Source organism: Kogia breviceps, chromosome 10, assembly GCF_026419965.1.
Source record: "Kogia breviceps isolate mKogBre1 chromosome 10, mKogBre1 haplotype 1, whole genome shotgun sequence".
NCBI lineage: Eukaryota > Metazoa > Chordata > Mammalia > Artiodactyla > Physeteridae > Kogia > Kogia breviceps.
In genome coordinates this window covers 46,021,085-46,045,189 of record NC_081319.1, presented here as the reverse complement: position 1 = coordinate 46,045,189, position 24,105 = coordinate 46,021,085, and the positions used below count along the sequence as shown (strand labels likewise).

General features: G+C 44.4%; 1 protein-coding gene across 1 annotated transcript; it reads left to right on the top strand.

Moving 5' to 3' along the window:
- Positions 1 to 17,994: 17,994 nt before the first annotated feature.
- LYZL4 (lysozyme like 4) lies at positions 17,995 to 23,745 on the top strand. Its single transcript, XM_059077567.1, has 4 exons — positions 17,995 to 18,133; positions 18,247 to 18,396; positions 22,084 to 22,162; positions 23,676 to 23,745. Exons 1-4 carry the CDS (start codon positions 17,995 to 17,997, stop codon positions 23,743 to 23,745), a joined length of 438 nt encoding a protein of 145 aa, XP_058933550.1.
- Positions 23,746 to 24,105: the final 360 nt, after the last annotated feature.

Here is a 24,105-nt window from a genome sequence, read left to right as displayed (position 1 = left end):
TGTTTTCCTCTTCAATAAGTGGTGCTAGGAAACCTGGACAGCTACATGTAAAAGTATGAAATTAGAACACTCCCTAACACCATTAAATTAAATTAAAACCTTTACAGACAAGCAAAAGCTGAGAGGGTTCAGCACCACCAAAGCAGCTTTACAACAAATGCTAAAGGAAGGTTTCTAGGCAAGAAACACAAGAGAAGGAAAAGACCTACAAGAACAAACCCGAAAAACTTAAGTAAATGGTAAGAGGAACATACATATTGATAATTACCTTAAATGTAAATGGATTAAATGCTCCCACCAAAAAACACAGACTGGCTGAATGGATACAAAAACAAGATCCATATATATGCTGTCTACAAGAGACCCACTTCAGACCTAGGAACACATACAGACTGAAAGTGAGGGGATGGAAAAAGATATTCCATGCAAATGGAAATCAGAAGAAAGCTGGAGTAGCAATTCTCATATCAGACAAAATAGACTTTAAAATAAAAAACATTACAAGAGACAAAGAAGGACACTACATAATGATCAAGGGATCGATCCATGAAGAAGATATAACAATTGTAAATATTTATGCACCCAAAAAAGGAGCACCTCAATACATAAGGCAAATACTAACAGCCATAGAAGGGGAAATCGACAGTAACACAATCATAGTAGGGGACTTTAACACCCCACTTTCACCAATGGACAGATCTTCCAAAATGAAAAAAATAAGGAAACACAAGCTTTAAATGATACATTACACAAGATGGACTTAATTGATATTTATAGGACATTCCATCCAAAAACAACAGAATACACATTTTTCTCAAGTGCTCATGGAACATTCTCCAGGATCGATCATATATTGGGTCACAAATCTAGCCTTGGCAAATTTAAGAAAATTGAAATAGTTTCAAGTATCTTTTCCGACCACAATGCTATGAGACTAGATATCAATTACAGGAAAAGATCTGTAAAAAATACAAACACATGGAGGCTAAACAATACACTACTTAATAACGAAGTGATCACTGAAGAAATCAAAGAGGAAATCAAAAAATACTTAGAAACAAATGACAATGCAGACACGATGACCCAGAACCTTCGGGAAAAGCAAAAGCAGTTCTAAGACGGAAGTTTATAGCAATACAATCCTACCTTAAGAAACAGGAAACATCTAGAATAAACAACCTAACTTTGCACCTAAAGCAATTAGAGAAAGAAGAACAAAAAAACCCCAAATTTAGCAGAAGGAAAGAAATCATAAAGATCAGATCAGAAATAAATGAAAAAGAAATGAAGAAAACAATAGCTAAGTTCAATAAAACTAAGAGCTGGTTCTTTGAGAAGATAAATAAAATTGATAAACCATTAGCCAGACTCATCAAGAAAAAAAGGGAGAAGACTCAAATCAATAGAATTAGAAATGAAAAAGGAGACATAACAAATAACACGGCAGAAATACAAAAGATTATTAGCGATTACTACAAGCAACTCTATGCCAATAAAATGGACAACCTGGAAGAAATGGACAAATTCTTAGAAATGCACAAGCTGCCGAGACTGAACCAGGAAGAAATAGAAAATATGAACAGACCAATCACAAGCACTGAAATTGAAACTGTGATTCAAAATCTTCCAACAAACAAAAGCCCAGGACCAGATGGCTTCACAGGCGAATTCTATCAAACATTTAGAGAAGAGCTAACACCTATCTTTCTCAAACTCTTCCAAAAGATAGCAGAGGGAGGAACACTCCCAAACTCATTCTATGAGGCCACCATCACCCTGATACCAAAACCAGACAAAGACGTCACAAAGAAAGAATACTACAGGCCAATATCACTGATGAACATAAATGCAAAAATTCTCAACAAAATACTAGCAAACAGAATCCAACAGCACATTAAAAGGATCATACACCATGATCAAGTGGGGTTTATTCCAGGAATGCAAGGATTCTTCAATATACGCAAATCAATCAACGTGATACACCATATCAACAAACTGAAGGAGAAAAACCATATGATCATCTCAATAGATTCAGGGAAAGCTTTTGACAAAATTCAACACTCATTTATGATAAAAACCCTGCAGAAAGTAGGCATACAGAGAACTTTCCTCAACATAATAAAGGCCACATATGACAAACCCACAGCTAGCATCGTTCTCAATGGTGAAAAACTGAAACCATTTCCACTAAGATCAGGAACAAGACAAGGTTGCCCACTCTCACCACTCTTATTCAACATAGTTTTGGAAGTCCTATCCACAACAATCAGAGAAGAAAAAGAAATAAATGGAATCCAAATAGGAAAAGAAGAAGTAAAGCTGTCACTGTTTGCAGATGACATGATACTATACATAGAGAATCCTAAGGATGCTACCAGAAAACTACTAGAGCTAATCAATGAATTTGGTAAAGTTGCAGGATACAAAATTAATGCACAGAAATCTCTGGCATTCTTATACACTAATGATGAAAAATCTGAGAGTGAAATTAAGAAAACACTCCCATTTACCATTGCAACAAAAAGAATAAAATATCTAGGAATAAACCTACCTAAGGAGACAAAAGACGTGTATGCAGAAAACTATAAGACACTGATGAAAGAAATTAAAGATGCTACAAATAGGTGGAGAGATATCCCATGTTCTTGGATTGGAAGAATCAACATTGTGAAAATGACTCTACTACCCAAAGCAATCTACAGATTCAATGCAATCCCTATCAAATTACCACTGGCATTTTTTACAGAACTAGAACAAAGAATTTCACAATTTGTATGGAAACACAAAAGACCCCGAATAGCCAAAGCAATCTTGAGAACGAAAAATGGAGCTGGAGGAATTAGGCTCCCTGACTTCAGACTATACTACAAGGCTACAGTAATCAAGACAGTATGGTACTGGCACAAAAACAGAAATATAGATCAATGGAACAGGATAGAAAGCCCAGAGATAAACCCACACACATATGGTCACCTTATCTTTGATAAAGGAAGGAAGGATATACAGTGGAGGAAAGACAGCCTCTTCAATAAGTGGTACTGGGACAATTGGACAGCTACATGTAAAAGTATGAAATTGGAACACTCCCTAACACCACACACACAAATAAACTCAAAATGGGTTAAAGACCTAAATGTAAGGCCAGACACTATCAAACTCTCAGAGGAAAACATAGGCAGAACACTCTATGACATCAATCACAGCAAGATCCTTTTTTACCTATTTCCTAGAGAAATGGAAATAAAAACAAAATAAACAAATGGGACCTAATAAAACTTAAAAGCTTTTGCACAACAAAGGATACCATAAACAAGACCAAAAGACAACCCTCAGAATGGGAGAAAATAGTTGCAAATGAAGCAACTGACAAAGGATTAATCTCCAAAATTTATAAGCAACTCATGCAGCTCAATAACAAAAAAACAAACAACCCAATCCAAAAATGGGCAGAAGAACTAAATAGACATTTCTCCAAAGAAGATATACAGATTGCTAACAAACACATGAAAGAATGCTCATCATCATTAATCATTAGAGAAATGCAAATCAAAACTACAATGAGATATCATCTCACACCGGTCAGATTGGCCATCATCAAAAACTCTAGAAACAGGGCTTCCCTGGTGGCGCAGTGGTTGAGAATCCGCCTGCCGATGCAGGAGACACGGGTTCGTGCCCTGGTCCGGGAGGATCCCACATGCCGCGGAGCAACTAAGCCCGTGAGCCATGGCCGCTAGGCCTGCGTGTCCGGAGCCTGTGCTCCGCAACGGGAGAGGCCACAACAGTGAGAGGCCCGCATACCGCAAAAAAAAAAAAAAAAAAAAAAACAAACAAACAAAAAAAAAAACTCTAGAAACAATAAATGCTGGAGAGGGTGTGGAGAAAAGGGAACCCTCTTGCACTGCTGGTGGGAATGTAAGTTGATACAGCCACTATGGAGAACAGTATGGAGGTTCCTTAAAAATCTACAAATAGAACTACCTTACAACCCAGCAATCCCACTACTGGGCATATACCCTGAGAAAACCATAATTCAAAAAGACTCATGTACCAAAATGTTCATTGCAGCTCTATTTACAATAGCCAGGAATGGAAGCAACCTAAGTGTCCATCAACAGATGAATGGATAAAGAAGATGTGGCACATATATACAATGGAATATTACTCAGCCATAAAAAGAAATGAAACTGAGTTATTTATAATGAGGTGGATAGACCTGGAGTCTGTCATACAGAGTGAAGTAAGTCAGAAGGACAAAAACAAATACCGTATGCTAACACATATATATGGAATCTAAGAAAAAAATGTCATGAAGAGATTAGTGGTAGGACAGGAATAAAACACAGATCTACTAGAGCATGGACTTGAGGATATGGGGAGGGGGAAATGTAAGATGTGACGAAGTGAGAGAGTGGCAGGGACATATATACACTAGCAAATGTTAATTAGATAGCTAGTGGGAAGCTGCCACATAGCACAGGGACCTCACCTCGGTGCTTTGTGACCACCTAGAGGGGTGGGATAGGGTGGGAGGGAGGGTGACGCAAGAGGGAAGAGATATGGGAACATATGTATATGTATAACTGATTCACGTTCTTGTAAAGGAGAAACTAACAGACTATTGTAAAACAGTTATACTCCAACAAACAAGTTAAAAAAATTTTTTTAAAAAAGGAAGAAAGCCAAGCAGGAAAGACCGAAAACCAAACGTCCACATCACAGTAGGGATGAGGAAACCAGCTGGAATCACCTCACACAAAAGGGCCCACATTACAAAGCAAATGAATAACCAGGCAAGAACCACCTCACACCAAAAGGCCACATCACACGGGGATGAGGAACCGAGCAGGAACCACCTCACCCCAAAGGGCCCACATTATAAAGGGGATGAGGAATCCAGCAGAACCACCTCACACTAAAAGCCCGAATGACATAGGGGATGAGGAACCCAGCAGGAACTACCTAACACCAAAGGGCTCATTTCACAAAGGGGATGAGGAACCCAGCAGGAGCCACCTCACTCAAAAGGGCCCACATCACAAAGGAGATGAGAAAACCAGCAGGAATCATGTCACACCAAAGGGCCCACATCAAAAGGGTGATGTGGAACCAGGCACGAACCATCTCACTCCAAAAGACCACATCACAAAGGGGATGAGGAACCAAGCAGGAACCATCTCACACCAAAATCGCACATAATAAAGGCGATCAGGAACCCAGGAGGAACCACCTCACAACAAAATCGCACATCTCAAAGGGTAGGAGTACCCAGCAGGAACCACCTCACTCTAAAGAGCCCTCGTCACAAAGGGATGAGGAACCAAGCAGGAACCACCTGTCAACAAAAGCCTGTATCTCAAAAGGGGTGAGGAACCAAGCGGGTAACACATCACACTGAACGCCCACATCCCAAAGGGGATGGGGAACAAAGCAGGAAGCAGCGCACATAAAAGGGCCCACAAGACAAAGGGGATGAGGAACCAATCAGGAACTACGGAACACCAAAAGCCCACATCACAAAGGGGATGAGGAGCCAAGCAGGAATCACCTGACACCAAATGACCCACATCATAAAGCTGATGAGGAACCAAGCACGTACCACCTACACCCAAAGCCCACATCACAAAGGGGATGAGGAGCCACGCAAGAAGCACCTCACACAAATGGGCCCACATAGAGGAGTTGAGGAAGATGGCTGAAGAGTAAGATGCGGAGATCACCTTCCTCCCCACAGATTCATCAGAAATACATCTACACGTGGAACTGCTCCTAGAGAACACCCACTGAACGCTGGCAGAAGACCTCAGACCTCCCAAAATGCAAGAAATTCCCCCACGTACCGGTGTAGGGCAAAAGAATAAACAGAGACAAAAGAATAGGGACGGGACCCGCAACAGTGGGAGGGAACTGTGAAAGAGGAATTGTTTCCACACATTAGAAGCCCCTTCGCGGGCGGAGACTGCGGGTGGCGGAGGGGGGAAGCTTCAGAGCTGCGGAGGAGAGAGGACCCACAGGTGTGTGGAGGGCAAAGCGGGGAGATTCCCGCACAGAGGATCGGTGCCGACCAGCACTCACCAGCCCGAGAGGCTTGTCTGCTCACCTGCTGGGACGGGCGGGGGCTGGGAGCTCAGGCTCAGGCTTCGGTCGGATCGCAGGGAGAGGAATGGCGGCGTGAACACAGCCTGAAGGGGTTAGTGCACCACGGCTAGCCGGGAGGGAGTCCGGGAGAAGTCTGGAGCTGCCAAAGAGACAAGAGACCTTTTCTCCCCTCTTTGCTTCCAGGTGCATGAGGAGAGAGGATTAAGCGCACTGCTTAAAGGAGCTCCAGAGACAGGCCAAGCCGCAACAAACAGCGCAGACCCCACAGGCGGGCATGAGACGCTAAGGCCGCTGCTGCCGCCATCAAGAAGCCTATGTGCGAGCACAGGTCACTTTCCACACCGCCCCTCCCGGGAGCCTGTGCAGCCCGCCACTGCCACGGCCCTGGGATCCAGGGACAACTTCCACGGGAGAACTCACAGCGCGCTTCAGGCTGGTGCGACGTCATGCCGGCCTCTGACATCGCAGGCTCGCCCCGCATCCGTGCCCCTCCCTCCCCCTGGCCTGAGTGAGCCAGAGCCTCCGAATCAGCTGCTCCTTTAACCTCGTCCTCTCCGAGCGAAGAAAACACGCCCTCCGGCGACCTACACGCAGAGGCGGAGCCAAATCCAAAGCTGAACCCCGGCAGCTGTGCGAACAAAGAAGAGAAACAGAAATTTCTCCCAGCAGCCTCAGATGCAGAAGATTAAATCTCTACAATCAACTTGATATAGCCTGCATCTGTGGAATGCCTGAATAGACAACGAATCATCCGAAATTGAGGAGGTGGACTTTGAGAGAAAGATATATTATTTTTTCCGCTTTTCCTCTTTTTGTGAGTGTGTATGTGTCCTAGGGTTCTGTCTGTCCGTTGTTGTTTTTTTTTACTTAAAATTTCTTTTTCTTAATGATTATTTTTTATTTTAATAACTTTATTTTATCTTACTTTATTTTATTTTATCCTCTTTCTTTCTTTCTTTCTTTTTCTTTGTTTCTTTCTCCCTTCCTTCCTTCCTTCCTTCCTTCCTTCCTTCCTTCCTTCCTTCCTTCCTTCCTTCCTTTCTTCCTTCCTTCCTTCCTTCCTTCCTTCCTTCCTTCCTTCCTTCCTTCCTTCCTTCCTTCCTTCCTTCCTTCCTTCCTTCCTTCCTTCCTTCCTTTCTTCCTTCCTTTCTTTCTTTCTACTTTTTCTCACTTTTGTTCTGAGCCGGGTGGATGAAAGGCTCTTGGTGCTCCAGCCAGGAGTCAGTGCTGTGCCTCTGAGGTGGGAGAGCCAATGTCAGGACACTGGTCCACAAGAGACCTCCCAGCTCCATGTAATATGAAATGGCAAACATCTCCCAGAGATCTCCATCTCAACACCAAGACCCAGCTTCACTCAACGACCAGCAAGCTACAGGGCTGGACACCCTATGCCAAACAACTAGCAAAACATGAACACAACCCCACCCATTAGTACAGAGGCTGCCTAAAATCATAATAAGGCCACAGACACCCCAAAACATACCACCAGATGTGGACGTGCACATCAGAAAGACAAGATCCAGCCTCATCCACCAGAACAGACAGTACTCCCCTCCCCCAGGAAGCCTACACAACCCACTGAACCAACTATAGCCACTGGGGACAGACACCAAAAACAACGGGAACTACGAACCTGCAGCCTGCAAAAAGTAGACCCCAAAAACAGTAAGATAAGCAAAATGAGAAGACAGAAAAACACACAGAGGATGAAGAAGCAAGGTAAAAACCCACAAGACCTAACAAATGAAGAGGAAATAGGCAGTCTACCTGAAAAAGAATTCAGAATAATGATAGTAAAGATGATCCAAAATCTTGGAAATAGAATAGAGAAAATGCAAGAAACATTTAACAAGGACCTAGAAAAACTAAAGTGGAAACAAGCAATGATGAACAACACAATAAATGAAATTAATAATACTCTAGAAGGGATTAATAGCAGAATAACTGAGGCAGAAGAACGGATAAGTGACTTGGTAGAAAACAGAGTGGAAATAACTACTGCAGAGCAGAATACAGAAAAAAGAATGAAAAGAACTGAGGACAATCTCAGAGATCTCTAGGACAATGTTAAATGCACCAACATTTGAATTAAAGGGGTCCCAGAAGAAGAAGGTAAAAAGAAAGGGACTGAGAAAATATTTGAAGAGATTATAGTTGAAAACTTCCTTAATATTGAAAAGGAAAGAGTTAATCAAGTCCAGGAAGCACAGATAATCCCATACAGGATAAATCCAAGGAGAAACATGCCAAGACACATAATAATCAAACTATCAAAAATTAAATACAAAGGAAACATATTAAACGCAGCAAGGGAAAAACAACAAATAACACACAAGGGAATCCCCATAAGGTTAACAGCTGATCTTTCAGCAGAAACTCTGCAAGCCAGAAGGGACTGGCAGGACACATTTAAAGTGATGAAGGAGAAAAATCTACAACCAAGATTACCCAGCAAGGATCTCATTCAGATTTGACGGAGAAATTAAAACCTTTACAGACAACCCAAAGCTGAGAGAGTTCAGTACCACCAAGCTAGCTTTACAACAAATGCTAAATGAACTTCTCTAGGCAAGAAACACAAGAGAAGGAAAAGACCTACAAGAACAAACCCGAAACAATTAAGTAAATGGTAATAGGAACATACATATCGATAATTACCTTAAATGTAAATGGATTAAATGCTCCCACCAAAAGACACAGACTGGCTGAATGGATACAAAAACAAGATCCATATATACGCTGTCTACCAGAGACCCACTTCAGACCTAGGGACACATACAGACTGAAAGTGAGGGGATGGAAAAAGATATTCCATGCAAATGGAAATCAGAAGAAAGCTGGAGTAGCAATTCTCATATCAGACAAAATAGACTTTAAAATAAAGACGATTACAAGAGACAAAGAAGGACACTACATAATGATCAAGGGATCGATCCATGAAGAAGATATAACAATTGTAAATATTTATGCACCCAACATAGGAGCACCTCAATATATGAGATAAATACCAACAGCCATAAAAGGGGAAATCGACAGTAACACAATCATAGTAGGCGACTTTAACACCCCACTTTCACCAATGGTCAGATCATCCAAAATGAAAATAAATAAGGAAACACAAGCTTTAAATGATACATTACACAAGATAGACTTAATTGATATTTATAGGACATTCCATCCAAAAACAACAGAATACACATTTTTCTCAAGTGCTCATGGAACATATTCCAGGATAGATCATATATTGGGCCACAAATCTAGCCTTGGTAAATTCAAGAAAATTGAAATCATATCCAGTATCTTTTCTGACCACAACACTATGAGACTAGATATCAATTACAGGAAAAGATCTGTAAAAATACAAACACATGGAGGCTAAACAATACACTACTTCATAACGAAGTGATCACTGAAGAAATCAAAGAGGAAATCAAAAAATACTTAGAAACAAATGACAATGGAAACACGACGACCCAAAACCTATGGGATACAGCAAAAGCAGTTCTAAGAGGGAAGTTTATAGCAATACAATCCTACCTTAAGAAACAGGAAACATCTCGAATAAACAACCTAACTTTGCACCTAAAGCAATTAGAGAAAGAAGAACCAAAAACCCCCAAATTTAGCAGAAGGAAAGAAATCATAAAGATCAGATCAGAAATAAATGAAAAAGAAATGAAGGAAACGATAGCAAAGATCAATAAAACTAAAAGCTGGTTCTTTGAGAAGATAAATAAAATTGATAAACCATTAGCCAGACTCATCAAGAAAAAAAGGGAGAAGACTCAAATCAATAGAATTAAAAATGAAAAAGGAGACATAACAAATGACACGGCAGAAATACAAAAGATTATTAGCGATTACTACAAGCAACTCTATGCCAATAAAATGGACAACCTGGAAGAAATGGACAAATTCTTAGAAATGCACAAGCTGCCGAGACTGAATCAGGAAGAAATAGAAAATATGAACAGACCAATCACAAGCACTGAAATTGAAACTGTGATTCAAAATCTTCCAACAAACAAAAGCCCAGGACCAGATGGCTTCACAGGTGAATTCTATCAAACATTTAGAGAAGAGCTAACACCTATCCTTCTCAAACTCTTCCAAAAGATAGCAGAGGGAAGAACACTCCCAAACTCATTCTATGAGGCCATCATCACCCTGATACCGAAACCAGACAAAGACATCACAAAGAAAGAATACTACAGGCCAATATCACTGATGAACATAGATGCAAAAATCCTCAACAAAATACAAGCAGACAGAATCCAACAGCACATTAAAAGGATCATACACCACGATCAAGTAGGGTTTATCCCAGGAATGCAAGGATTCTTCAATATACTCAAATCAATCAACGTGATACACCATATCAACAAACTGAAGGAGAAAAACCATATGATCATCTCAATAGATGCAGAGAAAGCTTTTGACAAAATTCAACACCCACTTATGATAAAAACCCTGCAGAAAGTAGGCATAGAGGGAACTATCCTCAACATAATAAAGGCCATATATGAAAAACCCACAGCTAGCATCATTCTCAATGGTGAAAAACTGAAACCATTTCCACTAAGATCAGGAACAAGACAAGGTTGCCCACTCTCACCACTCTTATTCATCATAGTTTTGGAAGTTCTAGCCACAGCAATCAGGAATGAAAAAGAAATAAAAGGAATCCAAATTGGAAAAGAAGAAGTAAAGCTGTCACTGTCTGCAGATGACATGATACTATACATAGAGAATACTAAGGATGCTACCACAAAACTACTAGAACTAATCAATGAATTTGGTAAAGTAGCAGGATACAAAATTAATGCACAGAAATCTCTGACATTCTTATACACTAATGATGAAAAATCTGAGAGTGAAATTAAGAAAACACTCCCATTTACCACTGCAACAAAAAGAATAAAATATCTAGGGATAAACCTACCTAAGGAGACAAAAGACTTGTATGCAGAAAACTATAAGACACTGATGAAAGAAATTAAAGATGATACAAATAGGTGGAGAAATATACCATGTTCTTGGATTGGAAGAATCAACATTGTGAAAATGACTCTACTACCCAAAGCAATCTACAGATTCAATGCAATCCCTATCAAACTACCACTGGCATTTTTTTACAGAACTAGAACAAAAAATTTCACAATTTGTATGGAAACACAAAAGACCCCGAATAGCCAAAGAAATCTTGAGAATGAAAAATGGAGCTGGAGGAATTAGGCTCCCTGACTTCAGACTCTACTACAAAGCTACAGTAATCAAGACAGTATTGTACTGGCACAAAAACAGAAATATAGATCAATGGAACAGGATAGAAAGCCCAGAGATAAACCCACACACATATGGTCACCTTATCTTTGATAAAGGAGGGAAGGATATACAGTGGAGGAAAGACAGCCTCGTGGTGCTGGGCAAACTGGACAGCTACATGTAAAAGTATGAAATTGGAACACTCCCTAACACCATACACAAAAATAAACTCAAAATGGGTTAAAGACCTACATGTAAGGCCAGACACTATCAAACTCTTAGAGGAAAACATAGGCAGAACACTCGATGACATAAATAACAGCAAGATCCTTTTTGACCCACCTCCTAGAGAAATGGAAATAAAAACAAAAATAAACAAATGGAACCGAATGAAACTTAAAAGTTTTTGCACAGCAAGGGATACCATAAACAAGACCAGAAGACAACCCTCCGAATGGGGGAAAATAGTTGCAAATGAAGCAACTGACAAAAGATTAATATCCAAAATTTATAAGCAACTCATGCAGCTCAATAACAAAAAAACAAAAAACCAATCCAAAAATGGGCAGAAGACCTAAATAGACATATCTTCAAAGAAGATATACAGATTGCCAACAAACACATGAAAGAATGCTCAACATCATTAATCATTAGAGAAATGCAAATGAAAACTACAGTGAGATATCATCTCACACCGGTCAGATTGGCCATCATCAAAAACAATAGAAACAGTAAATGCTGGAGAGAGTTTGGAGAAAAGGGAACACTCTTGCATTGCTGGTGGGAATGTAAATTGATACAGACACTATGGAGAACAGTATGAAGGTTCCTTAAAAAACTACAGATAGAACTACCATACGACCCTGCAATTCCACTACTGGGCATATACCCTGAGAAAACCATAATTCAAAAAGAGTCATGTACCAAAATGTTCATTGCAGCTCTATTTATGATAGCCAGGACATGGAAGCAACCTAAGTGTCCATCAACAGATGAATGGATAAATTAGATGTGGCACATATATACAATGGAATATTACTCAGCCATAAAAAGAAATGAAATTGAGTTAATTGTAATCAGGTGGATAGACCTGGAGTCTGTCATACAGAGTGAAGTAAGTCAGAAGGAGAAAAACAAATACCGTATGCTAACACATATATATGGAATCTAAGGAAAAAAATGTCATGAAGAGTCTAGGGGTAAAACAGGAATAAAGACACTGAACAACTAGAGAATGGACTTGAGGATATGGGGAGGGGGAAAGCTAAGCTGTGACAAAGTGAGATAGTGGCATGGACATATATACACTACCAAAAATAAAACAGATAACTGGTGGGAAGCAGCCACATAGCACAGGGAGATCAGCTCGGTGATTTGTGACCACCTAGAGGGGTGGGACTGTGAGGGTGGGAGGGAGTGAGACTCAAGAGGGAAGAGATATGGGAATATATGTATATCCATAACTGATTCACTTTATTATAAAGTAGAAACTAAAACACCATTTTAAAGCAATTATACTCCAATAAAGATGTTTAAAAAATTAAAGTACCCTCTGCCATGTTAAAAAAAAGGCATATATGCATGCAAGTCATAGAGATGGCCCCATATTAATGAGATCAATAAAATTTTAATAGAAAAAAAATGGCCCACAAAACACAGGGGATGAGGAACCACGCAGGAGCCACCTCACACCAAAGGGCCCACATCACTAAGTGGTTGAGGAACCATGCAGGAACTACCTCACACCACGGGGCGCACACCACAAAGGGTGTGCTTCATCCCCTTTACTCACGAATTCACCTCCCCTTTGTGATTCAGGTGGTTCCTGCTGGGTTCCTCATCTCCTTTGTGATGTGGGTTTTGGGTGTGAGATAGTTTCTCATCTCCTTTGTGATGGGGGCCCTTTGGTGTGAGGTGGTTCCTCCTTGGTTCCTCATCCCCTTTGTGATGGGGGCCCTTTGGTGTGAGGTGGTTCCTGCTGGGTTCCTCCTCCTCTTTGCAATGTGGGCCCAGAAGCTCCCGGGACGGGAACGGTGGCTGCCTCCTGTGATGCTGGCACTTAAGGTCGTGATGTGTCCCCTGCTTGCTTCCTACTCAGAGTCTCTCTCTGTTCAGCCTGAAGTCTTTCTCCTTCCATCTCAGCATCCAAGGGAGGCTTTGTCCTACACAGGCAACAACAAAAATCTTTATAAAGGAAAACACCTCCTCTCCCCTCTCCCTTTCCGCAAACACACTTTGCCTCAGACAACCACTCAGTGAGTACACAAAAGTGGGGCTGTTTTCTTTCTGATGCCATTTCATATGAAGTGTAAAAATATCTTTTTAAAACTAGGGAAGCAACACCACAGCTAAAAATGCTTGGATTTTAAAATAAACGTGTGGCAGATTTACACAAATCCCTTGAATCTGTCAGAGATGCTTTCAGCAGCAGGTACAATGCGTGACAAAAGGGGGCTCACGCCACAGAGCTTTGTTTTCCTTGTGTAAGAAGTCTGGAGATGGGTGACTGCTGATAGTGATTCAGGGATGAGGGGTGTCATGTCAGGTTCTGATTTGGTATCAGTGTCATTTTCTAGGTCCCCTCATGTCAAATAATGGCAGCATCATGCCTCGTGAGGCTGAGTTCAAAGGGGAAGCAGGGTGGCCTCGAATGGGACTCTCTCCTTCCTTGCCTCTGTTACCAAAGGGAAATCATTCCCAGGAGCCCTCTCCTCATTGCATTTCCCCTTACATCCTACGGGCCAGAACTAAGTCATATACCCACCCCTCGGCCAGAGACTGGGGTCCTGCCCAATTCAGAGCTCTCTGCCCACTACTGAGGTTCTTTTAGGGAGGAATGGTTTTGGCTGGACGACCAAAAATGTATTGTCAGACCTCTTTCTTTGGGCTCAGAAGCCCTGAGTTCTGGACCTGGTCCTGTTTCTGCCTTACTCAGATATGAATAACATGATGAACTGGATGCATCTTCCTCAAGCCCTGATATCGTCCCTATGGGCCACTTGCAAAGGCAGCAAAGAGGGTGAGCTGGCATCGAGGGTTTCTTCATGAGACTGCCTTCAATGGTAAGAAACACTTTTGAGAACAGGTAAACTAGATCATTTCAAAGGGAACTTTCTACCTTGCATGTTTTTGACTGTCTGTAGGATTGGCTGGCCAGCATCTTTTCTTGTCTCCAGGCTTTTTTTTCCTTTTTTTTGCAGACGCTGTACAGATATAGATGCAGATATTGACACAGATACAAACATAATTATAGATTGTGTTATTGGGTGATGTCTGAGGAGCAGATGGAGATCCATCTGTTAGGGAAGGCTCAGCAGAAGTCCAGCTAGAGCCCAGGGCTGGGGCAAACTGAGAGGGCTCAGCCCCGCGAGAGCAGGTGAAACTCAGGGATTCAGGGCTGGCTCCCTGTCCCCGACTTAGAAGTGGCTGATCCTGGCCCCAATTCAGGGATCCTGGCTCCTGTAGTGGACTTGGGACTTGAAGCAGCCAAATTTATCTTACAGTTGGATTATAGTTGACAAATGATCTTTACAATAACAAAAGCTGTGACGGAACAGTTGGCAGGGGCCCCCTTATGCGCACATCCCTGCATTCTGGAGCTAAAGGTGGCCTTCGTGTATACTCAGGTGTTCTCCACTTGTGGCATGAGGGATCCTAGCAGCTTTGCTGGAAGACTCAGGACCATGGAGACTGATGCCTTTTCCTGGGTCACCAGGCCTGGGAAACAGAAAGTGAGGGGCCAGTGTGACATTGTGTAGCATCCCCCGTAGGGCACGAGTGACACGTAATGTCAGGCCATCCCACTACTGTCAGTGCCAAGCCTGACACCTTGGTTAGAGTGGTGCTGTCAAGATTTCTCCACGCAAATCACATTTCCCCCTTTGTAATTAACACGGGCCGGGGAGGGAAGGAAACTACATCAGGTTCTAGGGCTACAGGAGAGGATGGTCTCACAGTGTGCCTTCCTCAGAGCAAGCACAACCCCTGCCACTCCCGGAACCCAGAGAATGTCCAGATAATAATAAGCACTTATAATATTGACTCCCAAGGCCACAGTTTTCCTCCCTCATGCAAATTCAGTTAGGTCATGGTCAGTGAGGAATGGGTGCTGATGCATTATTCCTGGGAGAGGGATTATAGCATCAGAGCTTCTGGGGATCCCAGGACCCAGCCAGGGCCGCTCCCCTGGAAAACCTCCCAGAAGCAGCATGTGGGTGCCCCATAGTAGAAATGAACATACCCTCACTCTGCCAGTTCAGGCCCACTGGCAGAAGCTTGTTTGGGGGTAACTCCAAATGACATAAATGGGGAGATTATCCTGGAGAGTCTGGGTGAGCCAGTGTAATCACCTGTGTCCTTAAAAGCAGGAGGGGAGCCAGAAGGTGAGTCCATGAGATACAACAGTGGAAGGAGAGGAAGATGAGATTCAGTGTGAAAGAGAGTTTGCACCCACCCTTGCTGTCTTTGAAGTTAGAGGAAGGAGGTAGAGCCCAGAAATGCAGATGGCCCCTGGCAGCTGGGAATGACCCTCAGCTGCCAGCTGGCAAGGAAACAGAGATCTCGGTGCTACAGCTACAAGGACTGTATTCTGCCAACAGCCCAAGTGAGCAAGGGAGTGGATCCTTCTTTAGGGCCCCCAGAAAGGAGCATGGCCCTGCCAACACCTTATTTTTAGTCTGGTGAGGCCTGTTAGACTTCTGACCTATAGCACTTTAACTTCATACATTTGTGTTGTTTTAGCTGCTAAGTTGGAGGTGACTTGTTATAGCAGCAATAGAAAACTAATACAAATGTGCTGGTGACCAACCCCTCCCTGTTTCAGAATACTCTGGTGCATAGCAACTGATGTCATAGAAAAGATTCTAGAAGAGCAGGTCACGAAGAAGGACTTATGGTTTGGAAGCTTTGGGGTGAAGGCAAACGGGTTATCAAGGAAGTGACATCTGAAAAATCCAGGGAGCAGAGTGTAGATAGAGTGACTTTCCTGCAATAAACGTTGAGCCTGTTGCAGTGGCTGCTCTTCCCTTCCCGAGGAGGAACCAAGGGCCTGCAGAAGGATGGTAAGTGGGTGTACGGTGGGCACGCACTGGGACAGGCATGACTATTCCCAGCTGCAGGAGATGCTCATCAGCACATTCACTTATTGGTCATCCGATGACAGTTCTGTTGGGAAGAGTAGGTTTTTGTTCATTCATTCATTCATTCATCAAAGATTCACTGAGCACCTACTGTGCCCCAGGTTCTGTTCTAAGTTCTGAGGCGAAAGCAGAGGACAAGACAGGCCAGTTTTCTGCATGCCTGGTGCTTACACTCTGGTATGGGTGGTAGACAAATGAACAAATAAGTGAACAAGGACCTTTCTGAAATTTACTTATATTGTGAAGAAAATGAAAACTATTTTCTGGGATGGGGCAGTGCTCAGACAATCCTATTTGAAGTGTTGAGCTTCTTTGAGCTGAGACCATGACAGGAAAGAGCAAGCTCTGTGGTGGTTGGGGGAATCATGTTCCAGGAAGAAAGAATAGCAGGTGCAAAGGACCTGGGTGGGAATGAGATGGGCAGGTACAAAGAACTGTGCAAGGTGAATGTGACGGTGTGAAGGTGAACAAGAGGAAAAGAGGTGTGAAAGCAGAGGTGCTGTGAGGCTAAGAGACTTCTCTGCTCTTTCCAATGAAGACCCAGCTAATCACTGGCAGGTCCCGGCTGGACCAGGTCTCCTTGCGAGGACAACAAGAGAAAAGGTCACTGGAGTTTGCTTTGTAGAAAATCTGGAGTCAAGACTGCGTAAAGGTTAAGACCACAGCTCAGAATATATTCCAGGATAAAAGGCAATGGCGGGGGCTTCCCTGGTGGCGCAGTGGTTGAGAGTCCGCCTGCTGATGCGGGGGACACGGGTTCGTGCCCCAGTCCGGGAAGATCCCACATGCCGCGGAGCGGCTGGGCCCGTGAGCCATGGCCGCTGAGCCTGCGCGTCCAGAGCATGTGCTCTGCAACGGGAGAGGCCACAACAGTGAGAGGCCCGCGTACCGCACACACACACACACACACACACACACACACACACGCACACGCACTCGCACACACACAAAGGCAATGGCAGAAATAATTCAACATGACAGTGGCTGTTATGCTCATCATGGTGGGACCATGATGAGTTATTTTTTTTCTTTTCTCATTTTCTATTTTCCAAAATGTGTTTCATGAACAAGTTCTGCTTTCACAGTAAAGAGGAAGAAAGCATTTGAGCATCTGTATCTACTGTCAAGGAGAAATGAGTGTGAAAAAAAACCAAGAAGCATCCATTGGCTTTTGCTGGAGGGAAAGAAATGGGGGTGGGGGTGGGAAGGAGACCTTGGAGGGAGCAGTTTCCTGAGAAAACAGGAGGTGAAGGGGAGGAGGAGAGGCAGGGCCTTGGGTACCATGGGTTTGCAGTGACACGAAACACAGAATTAGGATGGGAAGAAATATTGTGATTAAGCCAGGAGGGCATCCCCTTTTTCTGAACACACTGAATTGCACACCCCCAGTCCCACAGCACCCTTCTCTTCGGCCAGAGTCCCAGTGATCTCGGTGGGGATTACCTGTGACTCCATCCACTCACCTGGAGGCCTTCTCCCTGAGCTGGAGAGGATGAAGGCGCCCACGGTGCTCTCCCTCATTGGGTACCTGGTGGTTCCAAGTGGCGCTGCTGTCTTGGGGTGCTGTGTGGTGGCTAAGAAGCTCCACGAAGGAGGTCTGAGTGATTTTGAGGGCTACAGCCTCGAAAACTGTAAGTAGCCCATCTCAGCCCCACTCCTCACATCTTTCCCCACTGCCCCCTGCCCAGGCTTCCCCAGCTCTCCTCTGAGCCACACACACACACACACACCCGTTCCATCTTAGGGGTGTGCCTAGCTTATTTGGGGAGCAAGTTCAACCCCACCGCTGCCTACGACAGCTTGCGCGGTGACTACACCGGCTACGGCCTCTTTCAGATCCGCAACCGTGACTGGTGTGACCACGGCAAGAACCGGTGCCACGTGTCCTGCTCTGGTAGGTCCCCCCCTCCTTCCACCCTGGGGCCCGGGGGCGGCCGCGTTGAGCTCAGAGGGCTGGCCAGCGTTTACAAGTTTGGAGCTGGGAGGAGGAGGGCCTGGCAAAGATGGGGCTGAGCCAAATCCGGGGAGGACCTCAGGGAGGCCAAGCAGAGCACTGCACTGCCAAAGGTCCGTGAGGAGAAGGGACTGCAGTGAGTCAGGCTGGGCAGCCTGGGACGCAGCGAGGGAGACCCACGTCCAGGTGGAAGGAGGAGGAGGCACGGAGGAGCCTGACGGGTGAGAGCAGAGGGCTGTGGCTGGGCCTAATAGAGAAGACACTCTTCTTCAAGGGGCGCGGAGGCTGCCACTTTCACAGGCAGAGTGATCACCGGGAGAAGATGGGCTGTAATTTATGTCTCATAAGAAGGTTATGTATGTTTATCTCCAGAATCCAATACAATTATCTGTAATAGAGGTGGTATTGAGTGCTGTGATGAAAATACGGTGGACTAGATATCCTGAAAAACCCTCCCACTAGATAAAATGTAAAAAAGTAAAAAAACAAAACCGAAAAACCCCATCTTTTTTTTTTTTTTTTTGCGGTACGTGGGCCTCTCACTGTTGTGGCCTCTCCCGTTGTGGAGCACAGGCTCCGGACGCGCAGGTTCAGCGGCCATGGCTCACGGGCCCAGCCGCTCCGCGGCATGTGGGATCTTCCCGGACCGGGGCACGAACCCGTGTCCCCTGCATCGGCAGGCGGACTCTCAACCACTGCGCCACCAGGGAAGCCCCCCCATCTTTTAAAATACCTAGCTGAACTGGCAAGAAAGTAAGAAATCCCTAGAGGCTAAAAAGAGGAACAAGAATGCAGGTAGATAAGCGAAGACTGAAGCCGATGATGACCCTGGGGGTTTGAGGTCACTGTGTAGACAGGGTCTGAGCAAGGTATGGAGGTGCACTGGCGACCTCCAAAAAGACCTGAGAGCCCTGAGAGCTACCCTGTCAGCTGAAAAGGATGAGCTAGAAAACACCAAAGAGAAGACACTCTAAAGAAAGGGGAAAGACAGTCTTCCCTGGGAATTTGTAACCACAAGCCAACAGGACTCACAAGGCACCATCTAGAGGGCCTAGACCTTGTGCTACGTACTGGGGGCAATTCAGAGGAATCACATAGTTTTCCTGTCAGGAAGGGTGGGGAACAGAAAAAGCACAGGCTTTGAGGTCAGACAGAACCTTGGCTCTACCTCCTACTAGTTATGTGATTTGAGCCTCAGTTTTCTTATCTAGAAAATGGAGTTATGGGACGTCCCTGGTGGTGCAGTGGTTAAGAATCCACCTGCCAATGCCGGGAACACGGGTTTGATCCCTGGTCGGGGAAGATCCCACATGCCACGGAGCAACTAAGCCCATGAGCCACAACTACTGAGCCTGTGCTCTGGAGCCCATGTGGCACAACTACTGAAGCCCGCGTGTCTATAGCCCATGCTCCACAACAAGAGAAGCCCCCGCAACTAGAGAAAGCCCGCGTGAAGCAACAAAGACCCAACGCAGCCATAAATAAATAAATAAATAATAAAATTTTAAAAAGAAAATGGAGTTAATAATAGTACCTACCTGACAAGGCTTTTATTTTATTTTATTTCATCGTAGCAGCTTTTTTTTTTTTTTTTTTGTGGTACGTGGGCCTCTCACTGTTGTGGCCTCTCCCATTGCGGAGCGCAGGCTCCGGACGCGCAGGCTCAGCGGCCATGGCTCACGGGCCTGGCTGCTCCGCGGCATGTGGGATCTTCCCGGACCGGGGCACAAACCCGTGTCCCCTGCATCGGCAGGCGGATTCTCAACCACTGCGCCACCAGGGAAGCCCCGTAGCAGCTTTTTAAAAAAAAATAAAACCCCCAAACTGGAGCAAATGTCCATCAACAATTGAACGGATAAATAGATCATGGTATATTCTTATTTAGAGACTCTTTTTAAAAACCAAAGTGCATGAAGGAATGTTTTCCTAAATATGTTCTTTTTTTTTTTCTAATCACACATTAATGGAAATGAATAAGTTACAGCTATAAGCAACAACATGGATAAATTTCACATAATGTTGAATAAAATAAGGTAGTCACACAGAGTACGTATTATATGAACCCACTTATATAAAGTGTAGAAACAGGCAAAACTAAACCATGAGGTACAGATCAAAATAGGGATGAGGCTTTTTATTGTGGGGGAGCGAGGGGCGCTCCCACAAGGCTTTTACAAGTTTTAAGTCCTGAGCATGGTGTCTGGTGCTTGATGAACACAATTTTCCTTTATTTGAAGAATTTACAAGATCGTTGGGCATTCGGACTGATACATGTATGTATGCATGCATACTATGCAGGTAAGTATGTTTGTATGCATTGTATGTAACAGATAAGTGCCGAATCAAAGTGACGTTTAATTCAGAAAAGGGGAGAGGGCACAGTGGGCTAGGTGGTCAGTGACAGACTTTTAAGGACTATACTTTTGGATGAGCAGATGCGGGTTGGGAGATGAGTAGGAACAAAGTCTGGGAAGAGGATCTGTGCATGTGACCCCCAAGCTGTGGATATCGGTACCATCAGGGTTGGCACTGTCTTTGCCTCCTGCCCCTTGACATGTCTTGAATGGTGGGGTCGTGGAGGAAAGCAGTGGAAGTGGAAAGCCACATTGGGCAAAGTTGGACTAAGCCAAGGATTTGAGGTTCTGTTTTCCGGGCAATGAGGGGGCAATGAAATAATGTTCTAAGGAGAAGCGATCAGACTAGGTTATGGAAGGGGGGAGACTGTAGTGCGGGCAAGAAGGAGGGGGCCCCAGGTGGGAGGTCTTGGTTTCACGGTCCAAAGAGGGAATGGAAGGATGGATGCATAGACGTGTTGGTTCTTCAGGGGCACCTCTGGGCGCTCTCACATGCTGTTCTTTCTGCCTGGAACAGTTTTCCTTCTGTGATGTCCTCAACCCCTTTTCCTTACCTACTCCACTAGATGTCACTTGGCCCAATAACCCTTCCCTGACCCTAATTCAACTCTGAATTAGGTGTCCCCACTCAATGCTGCATTCCCCCATGGTTCCAGGTATCCTTTGTATTATAATTGTCTATAATCTTTATCTACCCCCTTCCAGACTGTAGGCGTTATGAAGGCAGGGATGGATTTATTGTGTTTCTCATTCTATCTCCACTGCTTCTCCTATAGCTTAGCACAGGATATTCACTACACATAAACATTTTTTTTGGCTGCATCGGGTCTTAGTTGTGGCACATGGGCTCTTTCTTGCAGCGTGCAGTCTTCTCTCTAGTTGTGGCGTGCAGGTTTTCTCTTCTCTAGTTGTGGCGCGGGCGTAGTTGCCCCGCGGCATGTGGGATCTTAGTTCCCCGACCAGGGATCAAACCCATGTCCCCTGCATTGGAAGGCAGATTCTTTACCATTGGACCACCAGGGAAGTCCCCATGATATACATTTTTAATGAAAATATCATTATAAGAATTATAAGAAAAAAATCAATAGGTTTAGTAAAAGATGACCACATCCTGCTACTTCCCCGTGTTGTCTGAGAAAAATACAGGGATAGATTTATTCTTGCAATCACATGGAAGCCTCTCTAACGTGAGCCCCTGGTAGCTTCCTTGACATCACTCTGACTTAGCTGCAAAGTTGTGACATGGTATCATTCCACTTCACTTTCTTCACAGCTCTACTGAATCCAAATTTAAAGGAGACAATTGAATGTGCCAAGAAAATCGTAAAAGGCAAAAGAGGAATGGGAGTGTGGTCAGTAGCCTGTATTAATTACTTTCACCCACTCATCAAGTCCCACTGGTTTGGGACTGTAAGTGTATTGCAACCAAGATTAAGATGAAAGAGTCTAGAGAAATCAAGCCATGTTTTCCTCTATATTAGAACAGTCCCTGGCACAAAATAACCTATGTTAAGTTTTTGTTAAATAAATTATAAAATAGAATTGTCATGGTTTTATACTTAAGTGTTGGTCCTTCTGGGAAATGATTTTGGTATTAAAAAGTGAGACAGGGCATCCACCTTCATATTTTTCAAAGGGCTGGTCAGTGGTCTCAACACCACTTATTCGTTAACCTATTTTTCTCACTAATTTAATAGATTGCACTTTAAAGTGGGAATCCTCTTGTTAATGTTAACCGTCTTCTGAGTGTTAGAAATATCTTTCGTGCATAGTCTTGACTTTCCAATTAATTTGGAGGCTTGGCTGGCCTCCTAGGGTAAGCACTAATGAGCTAAAACCATCTTCACTGTATGGCACTAAGTAGAGATGTGCTGGGCCTGTCTGATCAAGGCCTTGCTCAGGATTCCCAGTGAAGTGAGCTCTTATTAAGCTAATAAGCTGCCACGGCTTTTCCAAAGCTCAGATCAGGCTGCTCTGTGGAAGTTGGAGCGGACAGGAAGGGAGAAGACCCAGGCCCCCCACCCCCGACTCGCCTCCCCAAGGAGTCCCTTCTGCAGTGCCTGCCAGGGGCTATGGAGGGCGCTGCAATTTCTGAAAATACATCTGTGTGTGTTTTCCCTGCTGCTTTGTAGCTATGAGGGGCCAGGGGGTCACCGCCCCTTCTCCAACTGTGTGACCCCCTACCCTGGAAGACTCATGGAGCTTCATGCCCGGTTGAGGGATGGGACAAACTGATGTCTAATGGCCTGCAGTGGCCTGGTGACTCCCGCCACTTCTAGGATGGGAGAGGAGGACCTGGGGTCTGGATTCTGGCCAAGGGGCTGGGAATAGGAGGGTCATGTTTGGGGGACCAGGAGAAAAGGTTCGAGAAACTCAGTCCAGCTGACCTAGGTTGAGGAGCTGGAAGGAATTTTGGAAGGTGAGGGGTGGAGCAGGTGCATGGAAAGGTAACAAGAGGCCGTGGCCATGGGACAAGCGTTCCAGTTTCAGAACTAGGATCTGCCAAGTGCTCACCATACATGTCACAGAGCTTCTCTGACGCTCGCTTCAGAGACGTTACAAATGCTTTGCAGGGTTGGAGAAGGATTTCGCAGTTCACAGCTCAGCCTTCCCATCTTGCAGTGCGGGGTTTATGGGAAGGGGAGATGTGAGCAGGATGGAGGGAGCCAGCGGGTGGTGGAGCCAGCCAGCGAGAGAGACATAGTTGGGATGCAAGAAAGCTTTCAGAACTGTGCCCACTCGAATGCTCCAGGGGCCAGGCAGTGGGTTTGAATGGGCCAGCAGGGGCTGAGCTCCCTGGAGATGCCGAGCTATGACCATGGGGTGCCCCCTCTGGTTCACTCTCCCTGGCCTTCCTCCCCGCAGGACCTCCTGGACCCTCAACTGCCAGCACTCTGACACTCTGGAGCGGTGGTCGGACGGATGCAAGCTGTAGCTACTGGGAAGCCCTCGCTGCACTTGCCACTGGCATCTTCCTAGTGAAGATGCTCTCCTGTTCGCCGCCTTCACTCATCCCGTTGATGATCTCACCGCTTGATGGCTCCAGGTAGAAAAGGGCAAAATTTGCTTCATCCAGGGATGCAGAATGCAGAATAAACCACTAGTTATTCAACCTGGGTCAAACGGCTCCACTTGTCCTATTATACTGTGATTGTTATGATGAAAATCATTATTTACCATTATAACGCTTCCTTATTATTTAATCTCAGGTGGAGGATTCGAAGGAAGGGAAACATCTGGAAAATAAGATGCGCCCATGAATGTGAATATCAATAGAGAAAGGAAGAAAAGATAC

What these genes read in the sequence shown, in the direction of transcription:
- LYZL4 (XM_059077567.1), top strand. Translation starts at nt 17,995, where the DNA reads ATGAAGGCGCCCACGGTGCTCTCCCTCATTGGGTACCTGGTGGTTCCA. An exon ending in GTGCCACGTGTCCTGCTCTG is followed by an intron (nt 18,397 to 22,083) that starts GTAGGTCCCCCC and finishes CTTTCTTCACAG; the next exon opens with CTCTACTGAATCCAAATTTA. An exon ending in AAAAGAGGAATGGGAGTGTG is followed by an intron (nt 22,163 to 23,675) that starts GTCAGTAGCCTG and finishes TCCTCCCCGCAG; the next exon opens with GACCTCCTGGACCCTCAACT.